This window comes from Rattus norvegicus, chromosome 13 (assembly GCF_036323735.1).
Source record: "Rattus norvegicus strain BN/NHsdMcwi chromosome 13, GRCr8, whole genome shotgun sequence".
Classification (NCBI taxonomy): Eukaryota; Metazoa; Chordata; class Mammalia; order Rodentia; family Muridae; genus Rattus; species Rattus norvegicus.
In genome coordinates, this window is record NC_086031.1 from 74,878,756 (window position 1) to 74,900,897 (window position 22,142).

General features: G+C 42.5%; 1 protein-coding gene across 1 annotated transcript in view; it reads right to left on the bottom strand.

Annotated features, from left to right (window-relative positions):
* Tnn (tenascin N) overlaps positions 1-22,142 on the bottom strand; it is a 67,204-nt gene that overhangs the window by 26,170 nt on the left and 18,892 nt on the right. The window contains exons 7-14 of the mRNA NM_001107189.2: positions 16,843-17,106; positions 13,614-13,877; positions 12,626-12,889; positions 9,833-10,096; positions 7,532-7,795; positions 5,482-5,745; positions 3,020-3,283; positions 1,411-1,674 (exon numbers count right to left, since the gene is read on the bottom strand). Of these exons, the coding sequence (NP_001100659.2) occupies positions 1,411-1,674; positions 3,020-3,283; positions 5,482-5,745; positions 7,532-7,795; positions 9,833-10,096; positions 12,626-12,889; positions 13,614-13,877; positions 16,843-17,106 (2,112 nt within the window). The remainder of the gene's footprint in view (positions 1-1,410; positions 1,675-3,019; positions 3,284-5,481; positions 5,746-7,531; positions 7,796-9,832; positions 10,097-12,625; positions 12,890-13,613; positions 13,878-16,842; positions 17,107-22,142) is intronic.

Here is a 22,142-nt window from a genome sequence, read left to right on the forward strand (position 1 = left end):
AGGCCTCTTTCAACGGGCTGGAATGCAGATGTATGTTGAACAACTAAATGAATACAATTTATATTCATTTAATATGAGGGATATATAACAGACAAGGAGCCCAGGACTCCTGCACAGAAAGAGCTACCGTGTCAGCCCTGAGTACTTGCATGCTGTTATCCTATATAAACTGCATTGTTAATGGTCATTTCTTTGGTGCATCTGACAATGCACACCCTACGGCCACCCACTCACCTCATTTAATCACTACCCCTTCCTTCCCACCCTTCTCTTGACCTATAACATCTTCATGTTCTTCAGAGAGTGTACCATAAGTTACAGTTATACGTTTTCCTTTTAATTTATTGCCTGTCTCTCCCACTGGATGTCAGGAGAGCACAGACCATACTTAATGTTGTTCATAACTGCATCCCTAGGTCCATCATGCCCTTAAAAGATGGCGATGAAAAGTTAGCTTTGTACTGGAGACGGGGCTCTCCTGTTTCCCAGGACGATTGTTTTAACTTTATACCATACGGTTTCTATTAGGTCAAGTCTACATGGCCCAGCTTGCCTCAGAACAGTTCTTTAACCCAAGAATTTTAGAACTTTTATATTAATTTCACATTAGTTGCTAAAATCTTCAGTAGCTGGGGAGCATTAACAATTAAGGGCATATGCTACGGAGAAAGTTTCAAGGCATTCGGGGGACTACTCAGCAAAGGATCTGTTACTGCACTTTGTTCTCTTTGAAAATGAATGGGAGGTTTGGTTTGTTTGATTTTTTCCTCTCTCTCTCTCTCTCTCTCTCTCTGTCTCTGTCTCTGTCTCTCTGTCTCTGTCTCTCTCTTTCTCTGTCTCTCTCTCTTTCTCTCTCTCTCTCTCTCTCTCTCTCTCTCTCTCTCTCTCTCTCTCTCTCCATCAAACCCCTCAGTAAGGTTTTAAGAAGTAGAACTTTAGCGAGGCGTTCAGTTTGTGAGGGCTCCGCTCTCATGAAGGGACTGATGCCGCCACAGGAGTGGGAAAGACAACTCAGATGTAGGCTTAAGTTCAAGACCTCGCCTTCTCTTTGCCTTCCATGTTCATTTGTCCATGTGTGTTGTGGTGCAGGACAACCCAGACAGTGGGATTCTTCTCTACAACTATAAACCAAAAATAAAAGTTCGTTGTTTACAATTTTACCTTATCTTTGACAAGTGCTGTGTATGTTGGAAGAAATGGGTTAAGGTGCCCTCCTGAAACAGTCCAGTCTCTGCGATCACAGACCCCAAAACACCCGTGCCATCACACAGCAGTAATAGACGAACCTCTATTATCGACCCAGCTTGTTCATCCCTCACCTTCTTCTATTTTACATCAATGTAAGAAAAGGAAAAAAAGGTTTGTTCTTCTGTGACAGGCTTGACATTCCCAGTAAACAACATCCATTACCTGTGGGGGCCTTGGTTTTGGCCTTCCTGCTCTCCCGGGCCCCCTTCTGAGCCCACACTTGGACTGTGTACTCCACTCCTGGCCTCAGGCCTGTGAGCACCGTGCTACTCTTCTCCTTCCTCACTGGAACCTCCCTGGTCTCTCCATCAGCAGAGGTGTAGCGCACCATGTACCTGTCAATATCAGCCTGCACTGGGTCCCAGGAGATGGTGGCTGTATTTTCTGTCACCTGATTGGTCACCAGGTTTTTGGGACTGTCAATGTCTACAAGGAAAAGTCTTAGTCAGTATGTGTTATTGGGTCAGCAAGATGACTCAGTCAGTAAAGATGCTTGCGTAAGTGTGGCGACCTGACTGTGATCCCTGAAACTGGAGGAGAGAACTAACTCTAGAAAATTATCTTCTGATCTCCACACATGTACCACATCCCGTGTGTGTCTACGTGTACACTCACACACACGCACACGCAGACGCACACACACACACATAAATGATGGTGATGATGGTGGTGGTGGTGGTGGTGGTGGTGGTGGTGGTGGTGGTGGTGGTAGTGATGGCAACGACAAGAAATCAATATGTACTATTAAAAGGTCTAGAGTGCAGAAACTGCCAGATGAGTGACTGGTGAGCTTTCATTTTCTGTTGTTTTTCTACATCATACATTCCATTTTGGTGGTGGGGGGGTTGTTCATTTGTTGTTTGTTTCTTATTTGTCTTCATACATGCACATTTCTTCTTAGGAATGTTTCCCTATCCATGTGGAGACCCCAACCAACCAGAACAAGAAAATCTAGAGTATAACTTCTACTAAAAGCTCAAAAAAAACCTAATTTGTCATTCATGGACCGTCAAGCTTTTGCTCTATATTCGAGGAGTGTGACAGGTAACATACAGAGATTTGAGTTGGAGATCCTTTCTTTTGCAAACAAGTTTGTGTTCATTAGCATTACAGTAAAGGTCTCTCATAGGACTTATCATGTACAGTGACTAATTGGTTTTATAATTAAAATATAATTTGTATGTAGAGAAGCAAACCTTTACTTGTGACAACAGATGTAAAATCTAGAGTCTTAAAGTAAGTTTTGATTTTTTTTCATTTTCTGGTATTATTGTATTATTCATGAGAAAACAGTATCTCTGGCAAGAGATCCAAGCACTTGGAAGAGGAATTGTACACACGATCAGCTGAGCAGTTTGGAGACTGTTTGGAGAAAGCATAGCCCAGTGGTTCTCAACCTGCAGGTTTAATTCTTTCACAGGGGTCACTTAGACCATTGGAAAAAACAGTTATTTATATTATAATTCATAACTGTAGCACAATTACAGCTATGAAGTAGCAACAAAAATAATTTTATGGTTGGAGGTCACCACAACATGAGGAACTGTATTAACGATTGCAGCATTAGGGAGGTTGAGAACCACTGGTCTAGCACACAGGGAAATCAGCTGAAAGGAGTAAGGGATGGTGTGTGAGGCCGATCATGCCAAAAATAAAGCTGCTCTTCCAAGAACCAGGGGTACCCATCTGCAACACAGGGAGAAATTAAAATTTGACTTCCCCTAAGCATGGCATGACAGACATCATCCTGCTACACCATGCTGTTCATTACCTGTGTGGCCTTTGGTGTTGGCTTTCTTGCTCTCCCGGGCTCCTTTCTGGGCCCACACTTCAACCTTGTACTCTACGCCTGGCCTCAGGCCTGTCAGGACAGTGCTCCTCTGTTCCTTCCCAATCAAGAATTCTTTGGATTCTCCATCAGCAGAGGTGTAGCGCACCACATACCTGTCGATATCAGCCTGTACTGGGTCCCAGGAGACACTGAGCGTGGTCTCTGTCACCTGGTTGATCGCCAGGTTTTTGGGACTGTCAATATCTGAAAGGGAAAGCACTGGTCAATAAATACTAACCAGAGTAGACACAAAGATTGAGGACATTGTGCTTGGGCAGAGTTTCCTGTTCTTAGAGTTTTCCACTCCATATGTGTCTGTCAGTATGTGGTCTCACTGAGACCACAAGTGGACTCTTGGATCCTCAGAGAGGAAGAATGGGACAATGGGAGGGCCACCACAGCCAGATTTAGAAGAGCTATGTTCTACTCGAACTCCAGAATAACAGCTGAGGGATAGAAAATGCCTTAGGTTATAATCAGTCGACCAAGAATCTTACCACAGGTCTCTCATTCACCAGCTATGAATTTGGACAGCTCAGCTGGATTGAGTGTGCCTCAGTTTCCTTTTGCATACATGTGGCCTTTAGACTATGTTATAAGATAGATCAATATTCCATGTATACTTCATGAATCAAATCCCACCCTCATCAGCTCTCTGTGTATCTTGGTGAAATCAAAGATTTCACTGGTTTGCAGATTTTTAATTGTAAAACAGATTTTAATTGTAAATTGTATAAACTCAGATCTCCATGAGGAAAAGGAAGAAAGCCCTTATTCCCTCCTAATGGGCATATAAAGTGGTATAAACACTACAGAAACACACTGGCATATATAATATACTGGAAAATGAAAGACTGAATAAGAGAGTAATCCAGAAATTCTATTCCTAGGCATATATGTCCTGGAAACAAACTAACACACAAATGCTATGGCACAATGCACAATTTCACAAGTAACAAATGGAGAAACAAATTGTCATATGGCCGTACAACAAAACACTCACTAATGATAAAATTTAGACTGGATCCATGCTACAATAAGAAAAACTGAGGAATACCATTTTGTAAAAATGATAAATTACTAAAGGCCACATGAAATATGGCATATATCTATAACAAATCAGAGAAGTTTCTCTGTAGAGTGGACAGAAGTTGATGCAGAAACTGACAACCAGTCATACTTTGGACAACAAATGACTTTCGAGGGCTCAGCCACAAACGTGATATCTATATCGCTACACCCTGGCTTGGGGACCATTGACGAAGAAGAGACAGTAAGATGTGAGAGCTACAGTTGGAAAGGACCTGCACAAAAAACGTGGTCTTGTGGTCATCACCAGACCATTGTAACCACAAACTCCCAGCAGCATGAATGGGAGGGGACTCAAGGAACCTGTCCCCCAGCTGAGGAGCTATTGATAATTGATGGGTTCTGGAAAAGGGTCTTTAGGGGTGTGGTGGGTCAACCACAGAGGGCCTCACACCCATGAGTATATGGATAGTATAAACTGGACTCCGTGCGTTGTTATAAAGAGGATGGAAGAGATAACAACCCAATCTTGGGAGGAGGTGGGGAGAGTGGGGAATGACCACAATGCATTGGGTACATTATGAAATTCTCTAGAATTAACAAAAGCATACTTTTAGTTTAAAAAGATACATCCAGAGCAGCGGCCTATAGAGACAGACAGCACTCGTTAGTTAAGGCTGTAGGGAATGAGGATGGGAAGCTACTGGTGAGGGACAGGAGGTTCCTCTGGCTGGTGACGTCACTGAGACAGTGGCAGCCATTGTGCAATTCTGGGACTATGTCAAGAAAAAACTAAGTCCCCTGAACTGGACTCTTCAAGAGGGTGAATTTCATGTGAAAAGGCATCTTGGGAAGGCTGCTCTTGATAAAGAGGAAACACAGATGGAAAAGCCTATCAGCTGTTCTTAGATATAATTAATTAGTCACAGGATCTTCAAAGAAGGAAACACGGTACTGGAGAGGGTTTCTTTTCTAAGAAAGCAGTATCCTTTTCTGTCCCAAAGAGAGCACAGAAAAAGCCATTTATTTCAGTAAAGTATTTGGCTTATAGATTCTAGCATATGTTCTTTCTTTCCGAGAGGAATCTTGTGAGACTGATCACAAAGGAAATACACATCGTGATAAACAGTGGGTGGATGTGTCACTCACCATTAACCTTCAAGAGACAAAAGAAGAGGAGAAAATGGGGTCCTTACTTTGAATTAACATGTTAAGTAGCATAGAGGGATAGTGTGAGTGTTATGAAAAAAAGTGTACAACTCTGGTCTTCTTATGATCATTGATTTCTTCCAAGGCCAGAGAAGGAATAGCAAGTATCCTCACTAAAAGCTTACCATGAAATATGCCACATCATAAAGCTACAATATTCATACCTGTGGGGGCCTTGGTGTTGGCCTTTCGGCTGTCCTGGGCCCCCTTCTGGGCCCACACATCAACCTTGTACTCCACACCTGGCCTCAGGCCCCTCAGGACTGTGCTGCTCTTATCCTTTGACACAGGGACCTCCTTGGTCTCTCCATCAGGAGACGTGTAGCGTACCATGTACCTATCGATGTCAGCCTCCACTGGGTCCCAGGAGACACTAAGAGTGGTCTCTGTCACCTGGTCAGTCACTAGGTTTTTGGGGCCATCAATATCTAAAAGAGAAAGAAATACTAGTAACAGGCTCCAGAAAATGAGACCATTCCAGTTCTTAAGGTTTCCCCATATTGTGTATGTATTTTTAGTGTTTCATGGACAGAGACTTTGTCTCCACAACTGAACTCAGAGCCTCAGGGGGACGGCATGGGACAGTGGAATGAGCACTGCATCCAAAGGGACTGTGTTCTACCTTAAGAGGCAGAGCTGAGGGACAGGGAGGCCTTGGGTTCCAGTCAGCAGACCAAGAACTTAATCTCAGCTCTGCCATCAGCCTGGGTAACTGGGTAAAAAGCCTGACTATGTTTCTCCTTTGTACATGTGGACCTAGGTTAAAAACTTATAAGATACCTCGGTATTGCATGAGTATTTGTGAAATGGAACCATGAGGTATCAACTATGTGTCTGATAGAAACGGCTCACTTCACGGAACTGAGGGATTCTCAAAGTGAAAAGAAGTGAAAAGAAGACACTGACTCAGTCCTGTTCTATCAATTTGATCAATACCTCAGAGGACTAAGTGCACACATAAAATAACCCTCATTTGTTGCTGGTCAGCATGTAGAATCCTATCTCAATTGTTTCCTAGTAAATTAAAAGTAGAATTGCCAAGTGATCCTGCAGTTCAACGCTTAGGTATATAACTAAGAAATGTGATGGCATATATATGCAAAATAAACTTATACACAGAAGGATGGGGATGTAGTGAAGCACTGGCCTAGCATGGACCAGTTCCTAGGTTTGATCTCCAGCATCATACACAAAAAAATATTTATATACAAATGTCCTTGTAGCATTGTTCATCATAGAGCTTTAAAAGTTAAAATAAGTAGCAAAGTGAAAATCAAATGTACTCATACGTACTATGAAATACTAATTTATATACTGATAGGTGTCATAATACAAAAAACCTAAATGAATGAGATCTCACCAGAGGCCATATAAATGATAAATCCATTATAAACATTGTCCAGAGCAGTGAACTATAGAGACAGACAGCCATTGTTAGTAGTGGAGGTAGTGAGGTTGGAGACTGACTGGCAATGGCTGTGAATCTGAGCTTAGTTCTTCATAGTGGTGAGAATAGACTATAGTAGTAGTTATAGAACTCTGTAAGTAGTCTAAATTAATCAAATCATACATATTAAATAGTGAATTTCGATATGTAAATATCTGCTAATACGGTTGCTCTCACAAAATGTGTAAGCACAGATGAAAAGGCCTTACAATTACCAAATGTTTTAAGAAATAGTAAGAGTATGATCTCCAGAATGAAACACGGCACTCAGGAGAGGATTTATCACTAAAAAGGAACATCATCTCCTTGCTCCAAAGTGATCACAGTGAAAGCCATTTTCCTAAAGTACTTACCTCACAGATCCTAACGTACACCTCCTTTCTATCATTTCACGAAGAGAAATATTTTGAGGTTGAACACAAAGGGAAAACAGTTGGAAGAACACTGGGCAGAAGTCACCTGCCATTGTTGGTCATTTCCAGCATGGAACCTGAGACCTTGTCATGCTATCCAAACACTTATTACTGAGTTATATCCACAGCTTATCACCAACCTCTATAAGGCTGAAGCATAAGACTGACATGAGGTCCTTATTAAAAGACATGTGTCAAAGGCACTTAGAGATGGTGCAAGCTGTACAAAAAATGATCTGCCATCCTAATTCTCTTGAAATCATTGATCAGCATAGCAGTGAAGGAAACCCGAACATGACTTCCCCCAGGTATAAGATGATAACTGTTACCTTCTCAAGGAACAGTGTTCCTTACCTGTTGGGGCCTTGGTGCTGGTCTTCCTGCTCTCCCGTGTCCCCTTCTGGGCCCACACATCGACCTGATACTCCACACCCGGTTTCATGCCGGTCAGGATGGTGCTTGTTTGATCCTTCCCAACGAGAAATTCCCTGGTCTCTCCATCGACAGAGGTGTAGCGCACCACATACCTGTCAATGTCAGCCTCTACTGGGTCCCAGGACACGGTGGCAGTGCTCTCTGTCACCTGCTCAGTCACGAGGTTTTTGGGACTGTCAATATCTAAAAGGAAGTGCTTGATCAATAACCACTAGTAAACTGAGTGTGGTGTCTCATGTTTGTAGTCCCAGCACTCAGAAGGCTGAGGCCAGGAATCATGAGATCATGAATTTGAGATCAGTATAGGCTGCCCAATGAGACTCTGTCTAAACCAGTGATTCTCAACCTGTGGGTCATGACCCCTTGGAGATTGAATAACCTTTCACAGGAGTCACCTAAGACCATCGGAAAACACAGATATTTACATGATGACTCATAACAGTTGCAAAATTAAAGTTATAAAGTAGCACCAAAAAAATTTTATGATCACCACAACATGAGGAACTGTATTAAAGGGTTGCAACATTAGCAAGGTTGAGAACCACTGGTCTAAACACACACACACACACACACACACACACACACACACACACACACACACACCCCTCATGCACGTGCACACACCAGGCATCATTAAATCTGGGCTGAGCATTCATTCCTGTCCTTACAGTTTCCCCAATTTCCTATATTGGTGGTCAGTTGATTCATGGACAGAGATCTAATCTTCACAGCTAGACTCTTGGATCCTCTGGGAAGTAGCCGAGGACAGTTAAAACAGTAACATATTCAGAGCTAGAGATGCTGGGTTCCATTCCCAGCCCAGTGGCCTTGGAGATTTCAACGTCAAACTAAAGCTCACCCTCCTCACCTGTAAAAGTGGATCTTAACACACATACAATAAGATGTTTCCATGAGCATTTAATGAGTCGGACACTATGAATCCTACTTTATGTGAATTATAGACTCATGTACTCCACTAGATTGAGAATTCTCAACTATGAATGGAAACATGGACTCCTGCTCTATCAACAAAACAAATTCTTCTCAGGACCAAGAAAAACACAGAAATCTGCCCTTATTTTTGCTTGTGGGTATGGAAAAGGGCACAACCACTTTGGAGATTAGTTTTCAAGACCTCAAAATTAAATACATGGGATTAACCATTCATTTCTAATACATCTACCTAAGAGAAACGAATGCCCCAGTATTACTATTCCTGACGGTTAAAATGTGGACACAAACCAAATAGCCACCAAGACAAAATAGTAAACAAATGTGTATATCTATACAAGGAAATATTAATGGTAATAAAAATAAATGTCAACATATGTTACAACACAGATGAACCTTAAAACTATGTTTTGTGAAAGTAGTAAATCACAAAATGCCACATGCTGTGTTACTCCAGGTATTACGACTGTCCAGAACAGAGAAATCTAGAAAAGAGAGCTGTTGCTACTGATGGGAAGGAGGACATGCAATAAATGGTAATGCACACCATGTTCCTTATTGTGATGAGAATGTTAGAGATAGTGCTAATTGTTGGGCAGTGTCGTCAACAGGCAATACTAAATGCTGAGCTGTGTACTTATATAAAAGACTGAATTTTATACATATGTATATATATACATATATATGTGTATATATGTATATATATACATATATATGTGTATATATGTATATATATACATATATCCATGAGACTGTTCTTTGCAAATGAAAGAGAAACAGGAAAGCCTTGCAATTACCCACTGCTGTTATGTATGGTATGCAGGCACTGCAACTCTAGGACTGTCAAAGTGGAACGCACAGTACTCAAGAGAATGTGCTCACTAACAGAACAATAAATTCTTCTGTTCCGAGGGAAGCCCAGCATGCGCCATGTCCCTAAAGCACTTAGCGCCTCGATCCTAAAGCATAAGCTTCTTTATGTCATTTTATCTTCAAGATGAAAAATTCAGTGTTTGAGAGTGATAGAAATACATAATTAGAAGAGCAGTGTGTTGACGTGAGTAATCACTAACCTTTGTAAGACCAAAGTATGGGTCCATACCTCTGGATGAAATGTAAAGTTCATGTGGGGATGGGGTGGGCATTATGGAAAAAGTATACAACTCTGGTCTTCTATGACCAGTGATTTCTTCCAGGATCAGAGAAGGAATAGCAAGTATCCTCACTAAAGCTTACCATGAAATATGTCACATCATCAAGCTACAATACCTGTGGGGGCCTTGGTGTTGGCCTTCCGGCTGTCCTGGGCCCCCTTCTGGGCCCACACATCAACCTTGTACTCCACACCTGGCCTCAGGCCCCTCAGGACTGTGCTGCTCTTATCCTTTGACACAGGGACCTCCTTGGTCTCTCCATCAGGAGACGTGTAGCGTACCATGTATCTATCGATGTCAGCCTCCACTGGGTCCCAGGAGACACTAAGAGTGGTCTCTGTCACCTGGTCAGTCACTAGGTTTTTGGGGCCATCAATATCTAAAAGAGAAAGAAATACTAGTAACCGGCTCCAGAAAATGAGACTATTCGAGTTCTTAAGATTTCCTCGTATTGTGTATGTGTTTTCAGTGTTTCATGGACAGAGACTTTGTCTCCACAACTGAACTCAGAGCCTCAGGGGGACAGCACAGGACAGTGGGACAGTAGAATGAGCACTGCATCCAAAGGGACTGTATTCTGCGTTAAGAGGCAGAGCTGAGGGGCAGGGAGGCCCTTGGGTTCCAGTCAGCAAACCAAAAATTTCATCTCATCTCTGCCATTATCCAATTGTTGGTAGCCAGCTTCAGGCAACTCAGCTCCCTGTCTCTAAGCTCTGCCTCCTCACCTCTAAAGTTATATAGACTCTTCTGTAGACTTTAGGTTCTTTGAGGTACTAATATTCTACATGTCCATCTATTTCCATCAGTTATTAACTTTGTTTTAATACTTGGGCAAGCTACTTTACTGTGTTCTGCATATGTATAGTAGAAATTTTTTTAGAGGTGCATGTGTGGTTATCTCTGTCACCTAAGATAAAAACAATGTTTACAGCTTCAGAAGCACAGAATATTCGTTCTGAGATTGAAAATGTAATAAAAGGCATTCCAGCCCTTGTGCTTCAATTTCTTCTGCAGAGCAAACAAAAAAGGGATATGAGAGATATTGATTTATATCTTGTAGAGGTGTTACATCATAGTGTTACATCCTATGAGCAAATAACATGCTAGCACTGTTCTTAGCACCGAGGAGATGCCCGGAACTTCTACTATCATTACTATGATGAAATCAATTCATTGACACTATAAATCCAAGAGATTATTGTCCTCCATACTACATAACAAAGAAATTGAAAATATTTTATCAATAAACTAGTAATATTTTCTTTTTTAGGTAGTTCATTGCAAAAGCCATTTTCCTAGGGTCATTTGTTCAAAGGTCCTATTTCATGTGTTGCTTTAGGCTATGACCTCAAGAAAATTGGTATCTAACTTCCTACCTGAAAGTCCCCAAGTAAGGAAGGATTGATGGTTTTAAGATCCTTAGCTGACCAACCATGTCCAGATTATTAAGGAAATTGAAAAGGGCAGTATGTTAGGACTCAGAGAAGGAATTATTTGAAAAGACTTTGTGTACCTTGGGTGAGGCCTGAACTTTAATCTGTTTCACCAGGATCCCTGGTAGAGCTTATTGTGTTTGCTATGGAGCAAAAGCTCTTAGCAGAGTTGATTAGCATGGTCTAAGACTTTCTGATTGCTACAGCTCAGCATAGGGGAGGGAGACGCAGGGGTGTGTACTAAGCATTCTCCAACACAAAAGGAAGAGCCCTGCAGAAAAGGATTGTCCTGCTCAAATGTCAGCAGTGCTGAGGTGGAGAAGCCCTTTTTTTTTTTTTTAAATCTTTTTTTTTGTTTTTGTTTTTGTTTTTTGTTTTTTTTTTTTGTTTGTTTTTTTTGTTCTTTTTTTCGGAGCTGGGGACCGAACCCAGGGCCTTGCGCTTCCTAGGCAAGCACTCTACCACTCAGCTAAATCCCCAACCCCGAAAAGCCCTTTCTACAACAGGCAGAACACATAAGCAGGTGTTTGACGTGTGGCTGGAACTCTTTATCAGTGAGAAAACGACAGGCTGCTCTTAGAAAGAGCGAGAGGGGCTTCAGCATTTCACACAGGACAGAGAATGGAGCTATGGTTCTAATGAACTAAACGTCAGTTGAGCAAAGTGCTTGGAGTTGTGTCAAGAGCTGTCCTGGAGGACTAACTAGAGCAGTGAGGTGACACTATCAGAGCAGTTTGGAGATCCTCAGCTAAGCAGCCTTGGTCAACCAACCACTAGGGGATTAGGAGGAAGGAGTGGTAATAGGTCAAGATGGAAAAGTGATTGCTAGACAGCTGAAAGAACAGGACCTAAGGTTCGAGGAGGAAAACAGCTGAGCTGCCCCTTCCCATGGCGAGTGGTTAGCAAGCAAACAGCTAGCTGCAAATGAAGGATAGCCTCATACATGGAAATGGACATTTTCATTACTAAAAATATCAACACTGGGGGGACTAGACACTGGCTTGTTTGTAGATAGCAAAACACTGCAATTATTTCTGCCTAAAACATTCATCCGAAGGGCAGAAACAAGAACAAACTTCATTGGAAGGCTCTCAACCAGTGAGGAATTTTTAAAAAGAAAAGGTTGTTTGCGGATCACAACCTACAAGGCTGCCTTTCAGCCTGACAGTTACTTGTGAATCCTTCATATTTGCTTCTTGCCAAAGAAAAACACTTAGTTTTAATAACAAGGTTCACAGGCAGAAGCTGGGGGGGGTGGGGGGACTACGAGCAGTAAGCATCAGTCTTTAAAGACCACAGTTTGGAGATTACAGTGTGAGACATGCATTGTAAGAGAAGGAGGTATACAAGTCCCTAGAGAGCAGCATCACCTCTAATCAGCAAAATCACACTGTCTGCCGAAGACAGAGGGGGAAAAATCAACTTAGACACCTCATGCACTTAGAAACAGCATAGCGCAATGCATATTTCATTACCTGTGGGGGCCTTGGTATTGGCCTTCCTGCTCTCCTGGGTCCCCTTCTGGGCCCATACGTGAACCTTGTACTCCATGCCTGGCCTCAGGCCTGTCAGAACAGTGCTGCTCTTCTCCTTAGGCACTGGAACCTCCCTGGTCTCTCCATCAGCAGAAGTGTAGCTCACCATATACCTGTCAATGTTGGCCTGAACAGGGTCCCAAGAGACACTGAGAGTGTTCTCTGTCACCTGGTCAGTCACCAAGTTTTTGGGGCTGTCAATGTCTGAAAGGAAAATGTTCAAAAAGTCTAAGCTATCTTCCAGAGCATTCAGCACAAGTCAATCAGTTACCACACCAAGTCTCTGCTGGGAGTCAAGGGAGAAAACAGTTTCTGAGTCTCAGTTTCAAAGTCAGGCTACCTGTACACCCAACATCTTGGCTTTCAGCTCCCTAAATTGTAGAAGGAACAATATCTTCATAGTAACATATGGTACATCGAGACAGCCAATTAAACACCTGCCACCCTGTCAGGGTATCTAATTTATCATTTTATCAAGGGCTGCTTCTCCGGTGAGCACTGAGAGTTATGTCATAAGTATTCCCAAAACCAGACCCTCTACACACAACCACCAAGTCTGCTAAAACATCACTACTATTCAATCATAGCAATCATACTTCTCTCTCAGAGACTGAGGCTGGCTTATTAGATTAGCCTGGCTGGCCAGTGAACCCCAGGGAACCACCTGTGTGTCTCCTGAGAGCTGGAATCACAGCCAGTCTTCCATACGGACGCTAAGGATCAGAAGTACATTGTGTAGCAAGCACTCCACCAGCTGAGCTACCTCTCACGAATCTTAACATTCCAGTTGCAGTCTCCAGTCTCAGATTCCAGCCCGTGGTACCACGCACACTCACACCCATACATTCACACTTCATCCAACTGTGCATCTCTCTCTCTCTCCCCCCCTCCCTTCCCCCTCTCTCTCTGTCTCTCTCTCTCTCCTCACCTGTGGGAGCCTTGGTGTTGGCCTTCTTGCTCTCTCGATCACCTTTCTCTGCCCACACGTACACTTTGTACTCCACACCTGGACTCAGGCCGGTGAGGACGGTGCTGCTTTGGTCCTTCCTCACTGGAACCTGCTTTGTCTCTCCATCCACGGAAGTGTAGCTCACCACGTACCTGTCTATTTCAGCCTCCACCGGGTCCCACGAGACAGAGAGACTGTTCTCTGTCACACGGTCGGTCACCAGGTTTTCTGGGCTGTCAATTTCTTTAAGGAAGATTCAAAAGCAGAGAATAAGCTTTGTTATTCTCTAGTTCCTAAAAGGCCAAAGTCACAGCAGAATAATGGTGTCAGTTAACTCCACAGCCAGCTATATGCTGGGGATTGAGCGATCTTAAGGCCTTAAGTAGACACATGCCAGGTATTCTAAGAACAAACTGCTAGTATGGCTGGTAGAGTTCAGACCGTACCGATACATAGATCAATTCTATAAACTTTTCTTTCTTTAAAGAAATGGCCTTCATATACCATTTGTATGTAATTTACCATTAATTACATAGCACTCTCTTGCAGTTCCCTAACCCTGTGTACCTGAAAGTATATTTCAATAATCCCCTATCGACTGCTCTGCAATTTTCTTTGGGATGAAAACTGTTCTAGAAGTAGTAGCTGTCAGTGCTTTCTACAGAGACTTACATGTGTGTCCAGGGAATGGGGTGAGCTTTAAACTGGTGGTACTTAGGTGTGGGCTCATGAGAAGGATCCTAGAAGAATCCGACCAAGTATCTGTGTGGTGAAACAGGCTAGAGCTGGGGCCCCGGATTTCTTGGTTCCTCACTTAGGACAAACTGCATAACTTAAGTTTCTGTCTCTGCAAAGAAGGAAGGAGCCGTCGTTCCTCATAGATGAACCACTGCATGGTATGAGCTTGTAAGGCTTGCTATTAAGAATGGCATAAAAGGTATGGGATATCCCTTCTTCCTCAAACTGTAAGGCTTTAGAGTCAAAACTCCAAGCAATGTGGTACAAACGAAAAGGCATTCCTAAACAGGATGCCTGCATCACCCTGCTCCAGGAGCCAGCTCCTGAAGAGTGGTCCCAGGGAGAAAGCATTTCAGCCTGCACACCACAGCCGGCCAGGCCTAGCAGTGACGTCAGTAAAACAAGTAGTCCTGTGACACAAGTGACCTTAAGAAGCACAAAGATGGGACTATATCACTGTTGTCTGTCACGGAATGGTAAAGGGTCTAAGTCCTGGGACACTTTAATGTCCCAACCCCATCCTTTGCTATTTTACCACCTCACGGACATGCCTACCATAAAGGACACTTGAGATTACCAACTGCTCAACCTTATACCTGAAGCCTTTGCAATATGACTTCCCCGTTAGCTCCCACCTGTCTTTTCAGGCTTTCTTTGGGGGCGGGGGAGTCACCTTCTCAAACAGTTTCCTCCCCGAATTGGTTTTGGTCAGTGTTTCATCACAGCAACAGAAAGCAAACGGGGACACTTGATGTGATGTGTGTCAGCTGCTTTATATGAATTAGCTCACTGGGCTGCACAGTTTCATGTCAACTTGATATAAGCGAAAGTCTTCTGAGAGGAGGGAGCATTAATTAAGGAAATGCCTACATAAGACTGAGCTGTAGGCAAGCCTGTAGGGCATTTCTGAGTTATGGATGGGAAAGGGCCCAGATCCTTGTGGGTGGTGCTACCCTGGGCTGCTGGTTCTGGCGTCTGTAAGAAAGCAGGCTGAGCAAACCATGAGGAGCAAGCCAGTGAGCAGCACTTCTCTGTGGCCACTGTATCAGCTCCTGCATCCAGGATCCTGCCCTGCTTGAGCTCCTGTTCTGCCATGCTTTGAGGATGACTGTGATGTGGAAGTGTAAACTGAATAAAGCTTCTCTGCCCCAACTTGATTTTGATCATGGAGTTTTATCACAGCAATAGTAACCCTAGCTAGGACACTTACATAACCCTTCCCATCTTCCTATAGCACAGACACTCCTGAGCCATTTTATAAACCAGAAATTGACCCACCGCCACTCAGAGAATAGATGCTAACACTGGGGTTCAATGTTGAACAGTCAAGGATCTGAAACCGTATTCCTAATACGTAATTCTATGCATGCTTCTCTGAAGTTCTCTGTATTCAGTGACAGTACAAACACAATCAGCGGGTCCTTTTCCCTCTGAGTTCCTGTTAAGAGCTTTGGAAGAGCAGGTGGATACCAATTAGACTGTTGTGAATTCGGCGACCACCAAAAGAGTGTTTAAACGCAAAGATTGGCCATGCTCTGTCCCAGTTTGTCTCAGAACATCTGAAGGCCTGAGCTGAGCAGAACACGCAGATGCAGTCGGAGATCCTTGTGAATTGGTGTGATTGGCAAATGTTGGTGTGGGATGCAAAGCATGTGGATGGCCTGAAAGAGAACTCCTGTCTGCATGCGTGCAAACTACTTCTATCACTCTGAGATAAACATTCAAATTCATAGTTGGCCCAATAATTTCAGTTTTCATTAAAAAGTAAAAATTACATTTTACTCTACTCCAAGACAGATGTATATGGAATTCCATCCCAAGTAAATATGACTATTTCTATTAAATAGTCTTATAGCTCAGTCTGAGGTTAAAATGGAAAAAAATCACAAATGTGACCTTTGAAATTTGCTTTGGGACAAAAAAAAATCTCAGCATTGAGCAGGGAAAGTAGATGCGAAGTCCCACCCCTAACCAGGGAGCTAACAGCCATGCACACCTGAGGGAAATGGAAATCCATTTCCCCGCGGAGTGTCTCTGAGTCTGACAGCCGTACTCCAAGCAGCCCCTATGCCCAGGAACAGAAGCCGACACAAACTCACTCCACGGCTTTTGTGAACGTTGTATTATAATTTTTAGTTTGTTTTGATTTTTGATGCTTTGGAGTTTTTGTTTTATTTTATTATTTCTGTGGAGGCGTTTTGGAGAGAGAGAGAGCCTGAAGCTGGGTGCGTGGGGAAGTGAGGTGGTATGGACCTGAGAGCAACTGGGAAAGCGGAAAATATAATCAAATAAAATCAAAATATATTGTATAAAAAATAAAGAATAATAAAGATCTTTTAAAACCACTTTTGTAAATATTCTCCAACCCCACCAGTAAAAGAGATGATGCCAAGTGGCAATGATCTTCACCTCCAAAAGCAACTTCCTCCTTACCCTGAGGAAACCTACGTAACTCCCATTCTCCCTTTACCTGTGAGGGCCTTGGTGTCTGCTTTCTTGCTGCCTTGGTTGCCTCTCTCAGCCCACACAAAGACTTTGTAGGCCTCTCCTGGCTTCAGGCCCGTGAGAACGGTGCTGCTCTGGTCCTTGGGTACTGCCTTCTCCTTGGTCTCCCCATCATGGGAGATATAGCGCACCACATACTTGTCTATGTCAGCCCTCACTGGATCCCAGGAAACAGATGCTGTGTCTTCTGTCACTTGGTTTGTGACCACATTGGTTGGTCCATCAATTTCTTCACAGATAAGAAATAAAAATTAGAGAAACCAGTTGCCTGGTAAAATCCACAGTCACTTTAAAGTCTAGGTCAAGGATCTCTCCTTCAACCATGACAGGTGAATATCTAGTCTCTACCCTAGCCTTAAACTAATCCTGGTAGATTAATAACAAATCTATTCTAGTTTCAGATCACTGACTACATTAGAGGAAACTCCATTAGGTGCAGCTGATAAGCAAACTAAGAAGTAATCAGTGCTATCATGGACAGTAGTTTCTGTGAAATATTATTCCTTTAATGGGTCCCTACTAGTGCAGGCGGGATGCCTCTAAGTCCCTTTCAGGAGAGAACTCAGCCACTATTCAAGAACAATCATCCTTTCTCTTCTCAATTCCTCTGATATCAAAACAACTGACCTTGCTGTCTATTCCTTACAAATTAAAGTTTCTTGACCCAGCATTCATCATCTATCTATACATTGTTTCTTTCTTCTTTCTTTCCCAAAATAAAGGTGCCAAAACGTAACTTATTTACATCCCCAACAACATTTGTGACAGGGAATAGGATGCCATTCAATGGTTATCAATAAATAAAACAGCCAGGAGTCTCTGTTGCGGTCGTTGATGTTCAGAACAATTTGCCAACGATATCCTAGACACACACATGCTTCTCAACACCACACCCAGTACCTGTGGCCTCAGCAAGCCCCTTACCCAGAGGTCCTCAAGCTCTGCCAATACTGAACCCGCAGAGATTCCACTTCAGGAAGAGTAGAGTAAGCCCTAGCGTCTCTTAGCTTCTCTCAGGGACTCTTGTTTGTTTATTTGATTTGTTGGTTTTGTTTTATGCTTTTTTTTTTTTAAAGAGAATCTTACTATATAGCCCAGCCTGGCTTGAACTCACATTCGTTGTATCTCACCTTTCTGAATGCTGGGATTAGAAGCAAGTATCACCACACATCCACATACCTCCCTGGTTGTAGTAGGACATGCCTATAATTCCTGCACTTAGAAGCCTGAAGCAGAAGGATCATGAGTTCAAGATAAACCTGGGCTGTACATGAAGTTCAACACCAGAGTGAACCACTGAGCCAAGCCTTACCTAAAAATATATAATAATTTAGTAAACACATAAGCAAAACTTTAAGTGATTCTGATATATATCAAAGGATGAGGAGGGTCATGTTAAGTCCAATCATCTCTATTTTATGCATGTTTAATAATGCCCTTGCCAACATTTATACTTATTGGTTTTACCTTCTTAAAGTTCCATCTATAATTTAGTCTTTTGTCTAATATGCTCACTTTTCCGTCCATCTTCCTGACACTGGAGAATTTTATAAGCAAGCCATCAATACACGCTCGCCAAGGCCACTGATAAAGATGGCTAACAGAACCCTAGAATGTCCTCTGTATATAGATCCACATCTTTTTAACTGAAAAGCCACAGAACAACTTATTGGCTCTAAGGCAGCTAAACTCTTCTCCTCCCTCTGCCCACTCTACTCTTGGTCTCTCAGCCAGGCATTTTTTTCAGAGAGAAGTTACAATTTCACACAGTCCCATTTTTCAACCTTAGCTCCAGTGCACCTTTATCAAACGTAAGGGCAGTGTTTTATTTGCAAGAAAAGATGAAATGTGTTCCATGACCAGAGGTAGCTCATATTTCATTTAGTAAGTCAACTGCCATTTACCAAGCACACACCCAGGGTCATGGCGCTTTTCATACATTAGTTATCAAATCCCATGGTAAAAACACAAGGCATTTAGCAGGTGCCTCAGAAGTTAGGAAAACTAATAAAGTCTTCCTCTCTTAGAACAATAAGTATATGCTGGGCCCAGGCAGGTTAGATAACTTGTGTTAAGATCAACAGTAATAAATATTAGCGACTGCCACTCCACTAATAATCTTTGTCTTCTTGCAGCTGACGATCAGTAGCAGCGTATGTTAAATTGTGGCCAGTTCTCCTGCTCCAATACAACGTGCCAAAGTGTTGTGCCTTGCACCTCAGGACATCTTTTCAGAGATAATAAAGTGAAAACGGAGAGTCATTTGGGTGGATCCAATCCAATATGACTGGCATCTCCTCAACCCATGTGGAATAACCACCAACAATTGTGGGTGAAATAAAATATGCTCAGAAAGGCTACTGTTAACCTGAAATAACAGCGCAGTAGTAGACTAGAACTTGGGGAGAATACTAAGGAGAGAAAGCAGCCTTGGGAGTGCTAGACATATCTCACAGGCAAAGGGAGCTCTGTGGAATGGATGCAGAAGGCTGCAGAAGCCCAATGCCACCTTCAGAAAGCTCTAAGAGATTGTTCAGAAGAGCACATGCACACAACAGAGAGGACGCCCTCTCTGACCCCTTGCCCCTTTCTGTATGAAAAAAAATGTCTCTGTGCTTGCTAGGGAGGGACGCTGACACCTCCCAAGGCCATAGGTCAGTCCGAACAATAGTGATGAAAGGAGAAGAGAAGATTTAGGACACACGGAGAGGAATGCAGTCCTGCTCTTGAAGGTCCTGACTCTCACCCTCTCCAAAGTGACCCACCCACATCTACAAGTCCAGCATCCTAGCGACGCCTCTCGCTCCAGCACCTTGCCCCAGTCAGTACATAGCCTGTAGCATCTGGCACTCTGCACAGGCCAATGGATTAATAGGGTCAGAATTGTATGTGTGCACTGAGAGATCCAATCTGGCCAGCCCTGGAGTTTGTGTTCCCTCAGCAGTCTCAGAACTTGAAGAGATGGAGTAGTTGTCAAGGAAAACCCTAAGCAAACCTCTAGTATCATTTGCCATTCATTTAAAACTACACTAACTTTGTAGGTCACAAAATCAAGCTAAAGACACTAGTTTTCCCTTAGCTTTGCTGTAGAAAACACCCAGTGCATTGTTGTTATACTAACCGTTTCCTAGGTTGTGTTTGAAGGATTTGAGGAACATTTTGCTGGGAACACTGACTCTCTGCTTTTACGTGCTTATGTTTTATGTTTGATGACTGACTGAAATGGGATGAGAAGTCATGCTATCTCTGCCTTCTTCATTCTATGCCTGTCCTTTTTTTTTTTTTTTTTTTTGCTTTAACCTTTGGGTCAAATTCTACTCCACTTTGCATATAGATATGTTGATCATTTGAGAAATGCTTTGCCTGAAGTTATAATGCAAGATCAACTTGACCTAGACCTTGCTAAGTCTTTCTTTCTCATTCAGGGTTTTAAAAAGAACTATCAGATGTCACATGAAAACAAGAGACCATGAAAAGAGGAGGCATCTGAGTTTCTGAAAGCGCTCTGCTTGTTCAGAGAAAAGACAGTAGCACCTCTCTTCTTTGTTGGAGGGGGTCTCTCTCACTGCTCTGGCCCTATGTCTGTAACTCTTCAATTACCTAGCCTCCTGGGTGATTTTCAAGTAAAATCTCCCACTTCCTCGTCCTTCAGTCACTGAATAAAACATTTCTTTCACTGTAGTATCCATCTTCTTAACATTGGGTTTTCTGTGGGTTAAGTTTCCAGACCTTGGTTAGGGAACAGTAGAGCCTAAAGCCTAAATAAATAAATCCGTCTTGGTTATGAGAACAAAAAAGAAAAAATCAATCCAGTTCTATATCTATAACAGTTCTAGATCTAGAAGCTTAACCACAGAAGTCCAGTTAGAGACAGAGGAGCCTAGAACTCTATGATTGCATGGAAAAACGACTTAATGTTCCCCACCCCACCCCTTTCTCTCAGCTCCTTAGTAGCATAAACTAGAAGGGGGGTCCTCACAGAGTTGTGATCCCTGATCATTCACGGGGTGGAAAAAAGATAGCAATCAAATATTGACATCGGGAATGAGAAGTAGACCCCATGGGTGGACCCCACACACTCACAAAATTGCATGAAGCCAGCACTACAAAACCAAAACCTCCCTGTCTGCCAAGAGGGGATGTGGGGAACATTAAGTCGTTTTTCCATGCAACAAAATCTTCCAGTAGCTGCGATGGTGGGCCAAATCGTAGATGAATTACAGCTGTAGCCTCATCTACAAAACAGGATCTCTCCAACCTAGTCCCAGTGCCCTCCTTCTGCTACAACTTCGCACCTGCCACACACTGGCAGTCCTCACAGACCTCTATCAGTCTTGTCCTTTTCAAGATATTAGTTTGATAAAAGGATGACTTGAGAGGAAGAGGGAGGAAGATGATAAAGGAAGTGTGGGTGAAACTAATAGTATGATCTCTCCCTAGACTTGAATGCTACATAGAAACCTTGACTTAAATATGGACACTGACCAGAGCCATCACACCCTACTTGAAAGCTTTCACAAGTATTAACACTGACTAATTTAGAGCGACAAACACTGCTCTCCTACTCCAAAGTATTCTCAACTCTGCACAATCCCAAAGCAGGACAGGAAGACAGAAAAACTTATGAGGGTAGGAGAAGGGAAAGGTGTGGTCACTACATACCCCTGTTGTAAAGATTGCCTGCAGAGAGACAGTGTCACTTTTCCTGAGAGCTATAAAACTGGAGAATTAAAACAACTAATGAACCATGTTTAAGGAAAAAAATGTTAGTGGCCTTCAATCATATCTGAATTGTTCATTATCTGTAAACCTAAGGGTTTTTTTTTTAAAGTTGTGAATAGAGTTTATAATCAAAAAGGTCTTGATTTTTTTTTTTTGGATCTAATGCATAGCAATAATTTCTTTGACCTTTTTGACTTAAACTCTTTTCCTCAGCACTCCCTTAGCTCATTTGTAAACCTATATATAATGCATTCATAAAACATATATAATGCATTCATAAAACACCTTATAATCTCATTGACAGATAAAACAATTCTTGAATTAAAAATAAATATATTAGTACATTTTAATTCAATTCAATGTTTCAATTTTAGATTCCTGAATTTAAATACAGATCATGTTCTTTGACCAATCTGACTTCAAAATCCTTTGCAGATATTGCTAAATACTTGTTATTCTGTGTCTCTTGAGAGGCCTATAACTATCCCTTGAGTATGCTCTATCCTTTCCTTAATAAAGCCTAGTTTGCTTCATTGTTTTGTC